This window comes from Salvia splendens, chromosome 1, assembly GCF_004379255.2.
Source record: "Salvia splendens isolate huo1 chromosome 1, SspV2, whole genome shotgun sequence".
NCBI classification, from domain to species: Eukaryota; Viridiplantae; Streptophyta; class Magnoliopsida; order Lamiales; family Lamiaceae; genus Salvia; species Salvia splendens.
Window position 1 is genome coordinate 17,551,138 of NC_056032.1, and position 3,862 is coordinate 17,554,999.

General features: G+C 32.8%; 1 protein-coding gene across 1 annotated transcript; it reads right to left on the reverse strand.

The window, feature by feature from the left end:
- Positions 1-434: 434 nt before the first annotated feature.
- LOC121804911 (kirola-like) lies at positions 435-1,167 on the reverse strand. The gene is made up of 2 exons (XM_042204621.1): positions 963-1,167; positions 435-846 (listed from the first exon to the last, which is right to left on the reverse strand). Exons 1-2 carry the CDS (start codon positions 1,147-1,149, stop codon positions 572-574), a joined length of 462 nt encoding a protein of 153 aa, XP_042060555.1. The 5' UTR covers positions 1,150-1,167; the 3' UTR covers positions 435-571.
- Positions 1,168-3,862: the final 2,695 nt, after the last annotated feature.

Consider the following 3,862-nt stretch of genomic DNA (forward strand, 5'->3'; position numbering starts at 1 on the left):
GTATATAAAGATAAGTTATAGCTTCATATACACAATAGAACAACCACATTATATTACACACGAGCATAAAGCTAGAGCCTTGACCTTAAAAAAACACAGAAAGAAAGTAAACACAATCAAATGGAAGGACATACATCTTCCATCTATAGTACCTTGTGAAGATAAAGCACCACCACATTTCCCTCTCTTTCCTCACTCTTTAATTCTCCCCTCTTGGTGGAATAAACACCCATCTTAACACAATGGCTTATTCATTACTCCCTCCGTCCGCGAATAGGAGTCCCATTTTTCCATTTTAGTCCGTCCGCGAATAGGAGTCCCGGTTCACTTTTACCATAAATGGTAATAGGGTCCCACCTTCCACTAACTCATTTCACTCACATTTCATTTAAAACTAATATATACAAGTGGGACTCCTATTCCACTAACTTTTTTCCACTCACTTTTCTTAACACTTCTTAAAACCCGTGCCGCCAAGAAATGGGACTCCTAATGGCGGACGGAGGGAGTATTATAAATCACACATTCAACACTAGAAAATACAATTAACAAGCTAGAGTGAGTAGATCACTCATGGCTTGCCAAAGTGATGATCTTCGATGTCTTTGGTGATGTCGATGAAGTACGAGAGCATCGACATTGGATGCTCCACGTCATCATTGCACATCTCGTACTCCAACGTCCACGTCACCAAGTCGATGTTGCCCTTGGTCTCGACGTGGATGGTTATGTCAAATGTTTTGTAGAGTTGCAACAAGTCGGATCCCTCCAACATCTCATATTCAATCAGCTTCTTCTCTTCATCCATCACCCGAATAACTTGCTTCGCCTTCTTCTCTTTCCCTTCTGTTTGATAAATCAAATTCACAAAGCCATGTTGATTAGATATCAAAGTAGATTAATTAGTGAAAATAATGAAATAGTACTAATAAGAGGGTGTCACGCGGCTACAGGGGACTTACCGTGGGTGTACCTCCAGCAGATGATGGCACCGACTTGACCAAATTGCCCCTGGATGAGATCACAGCCTTGGACCCTAATAGGGCTAGCTTTGGAAAGATGCTCTGGTTTGTGCTTGAAAAGTTCATGGAAGACATCTCCACCAGCTTTGAATTCTATTGCTGCAACCAATTTTCCATGCAACCCCATTTCACTATAATATTTTTTTTTATCTCTATGTATATAATCAAAAGAGTAGAGAGAATGGTAGATAGAGCTACCCACAATCTTCACTTTATATAGGCGAGGCTCGCGTCTCATGATTAATAATACAAATCTACTCGAACCTAATTTTGTACTCCTATTTTAATAACTCCGTACTAATTCAATAATATACATCATCCGTCTAATGTTATTTGCACTTTTTGTATTGGTCTGCCCCCGAAATACTTGCATTATATATATTTTAAATAAGACTTAGAGTATTTTACTAAGATATTGGAGTTAATTAAGTGTTCACTTATTATATTTAAAATACTTATTTAATTACACTAATCACTCAATTCTTAATTTATAACCTAAAATAAAAATTACTAGTAGCATGGGAGGAGGGAGCATCAACTATTTTAGTATTGTTCAACCATTGAATTCAAAATACGTTTTTTTGTAAAAAACATAGTGTAGTAATCTTAAAGATTTTTATAATAAATTAATATGTTTTTTTTAAATAACTCCTATATAAGGGAGTAAATTATAAATAAACTCCTATACCATAGATAAGAGGAAATTATAACTGGTGAAATTATAACTGGTGTCAAGGGGGCTCGAACTCGGCACCTCATGCAATAATATCTAAGCTCCTTGCCGCTAGGACAAAGGCTCTGGACATAATAAATTAATATGTTGAGTACAAACCTATTTCATATTGGATATATTGGATGTATAAGAGAAGTTAGAAGGTGTATATAATTCATGTCCAACTCTAATTAGTTTGAGGCTTTTTGGTGGTGACCCAAATACAATTACTCTCTTATATCCTATAAAATTAACACTTATGATAACGCATTGAGTTTTAATATAAAGTGGATGATAGATGGAAAGAAAATATGATTAATATAAAGGCATATCTTATTAAAAGAAATAAATTCGTAATAAAAATAAAAGTAAATTACTTATGTATTTTCGTAAATTGCGTTCTCTAGTAACTGAATTATATGTTGAGGCATAATTAGTATAGTCTGAAGATCTATTATATCGCTAGTTAAACAACGTCACAACTTACTATATTTCACACATATGATATTACATGTAAGTATTAATTTTAAAAGATTGTATATATACAATATATAGAATGTTACTCCATTCGTTCCAATTAAGTTAAGTAGTAGTATTACTTTTTGAACGTCGCAATAAAGTTGAATTATTTTTTTTTCAAATGACAAACCATTTAATTACTGTTACTATTATAAACAAAACCCAAATGTAATTGACAAACGAAGTACTTTTACTCGCAATATTTAATAAGTCAACGACAATTTGAATACCACTATTAGCACGCCTAGTAAATTACAAAACGCTTATCGATCAAAATACTTTTGTTGCTTTGGTCAAACAGCATTCCTGCACATTTAACACTTGCTTTGCGCGATAATCCGATCAAGTAGTGTACATTTTACCCCTAAACCGATGCATGAAATGAGCTTTATCATGAACCCTAAATCGAATTCAACCCTGAATTCGACAATGTCTTTCAAAAAATCTAACCTCGTTTTTTATTGATGTCGAAATCGCGACAAAGAAGGATGAGAATGAGGTCGAATTGTCTTGATTATTATTGAGAAACTTCTCCACCTCAGATGAGAGTGAAATCGTGCAAAGATGAGAGTGAAATCGCGTAAGGATGTGAAATTCACCCTAATGCCTAATTTTCATTTTGATTTAAGACAAATAAAACGATGTCGTTTTATTTGTATAAAAACGACATCGTTTTATGCAATGCCGGTGATTTGCCAAGCCACGCCTCCGGCGGGCCACGTATGATAGGTTTTTGTCGGAAATCTATCGGGTTTGGTCGGATGGGAAATTTACACAGTCCTGTAAAGTTAATAACTTTTCATGCAACATTTCAAAAGTTCATGATTTTAGAGGCAATTTACCTTAATTTCTACTATAGTTATTTGTTCTTAAATTCTTTATCATTTTTGTGGAATTAATTTGAATGTCACGCATTTAGGTTGAGTCAGTAATGTACTACTCCATCGATCTCACTCCATCGATCTCATTAAAACTGAAACGTTTTCCTTTTTGGGTTATCCCATTAAAAAAGAAATATTTCTTAAAATAAAAATATTATCATCTTTACTTTTTCTTCTCTCTTACTTTATTCTCTTTTCATTAATTTACAAAATAATACACATAAAATCTCATGATGAAAAGTAAATGTTTCATATGTAATAAGACGGAGGGAGTACTTATTACTTGATTTTCTCTCACTTTTATGATTTTAGTACTTAATTAATTAGGTTAGAACTTGGTGCAGATTTGATGATGGCTTACAATTTACAATTAGAGTCCAATCCTTCGCGCGTGATAATTTCGTAGTGTACTATTCATAAAAGTTGCATTGTGCATAAAAAAATACTACGATAGCGAAGAATTATTATTATGGACATCATTTCTTTACTTTCTGATGGGTTTTTGAAAAAAATGATATACTCTCCTACTAGTCTGTTTTTTTTGATAAATTTGATTTCTTAAATATTAAATATTTGATAAATTTAGATTGCTACTTAATTAATACTAGTAATATTGTAAATATGATAGGAAAATTATAATGAATTTATTCTTTAACAGTGACCACTGAAAATAGTTATCATTTAGCGTCCTTAAAAATTCTAAAAGCATGATACTAAAATTGAATATC

Coding starts and splice junctions, on each gene's coding strand:
- LOC121804911 (XM_042204621.1), bottom strand. CDS start 1,149: ATGGGGTTGCATGGAAAATTGGTTGCAGCAATAGAATTCAAAGCTGGT. Junction 847..962: donor CTGCTGGAGGTACACCCACG/GTAAGTCCCCTG, acceptor TTTATCAAACAG/AAGGGAAAGAGAAGAAGGCG.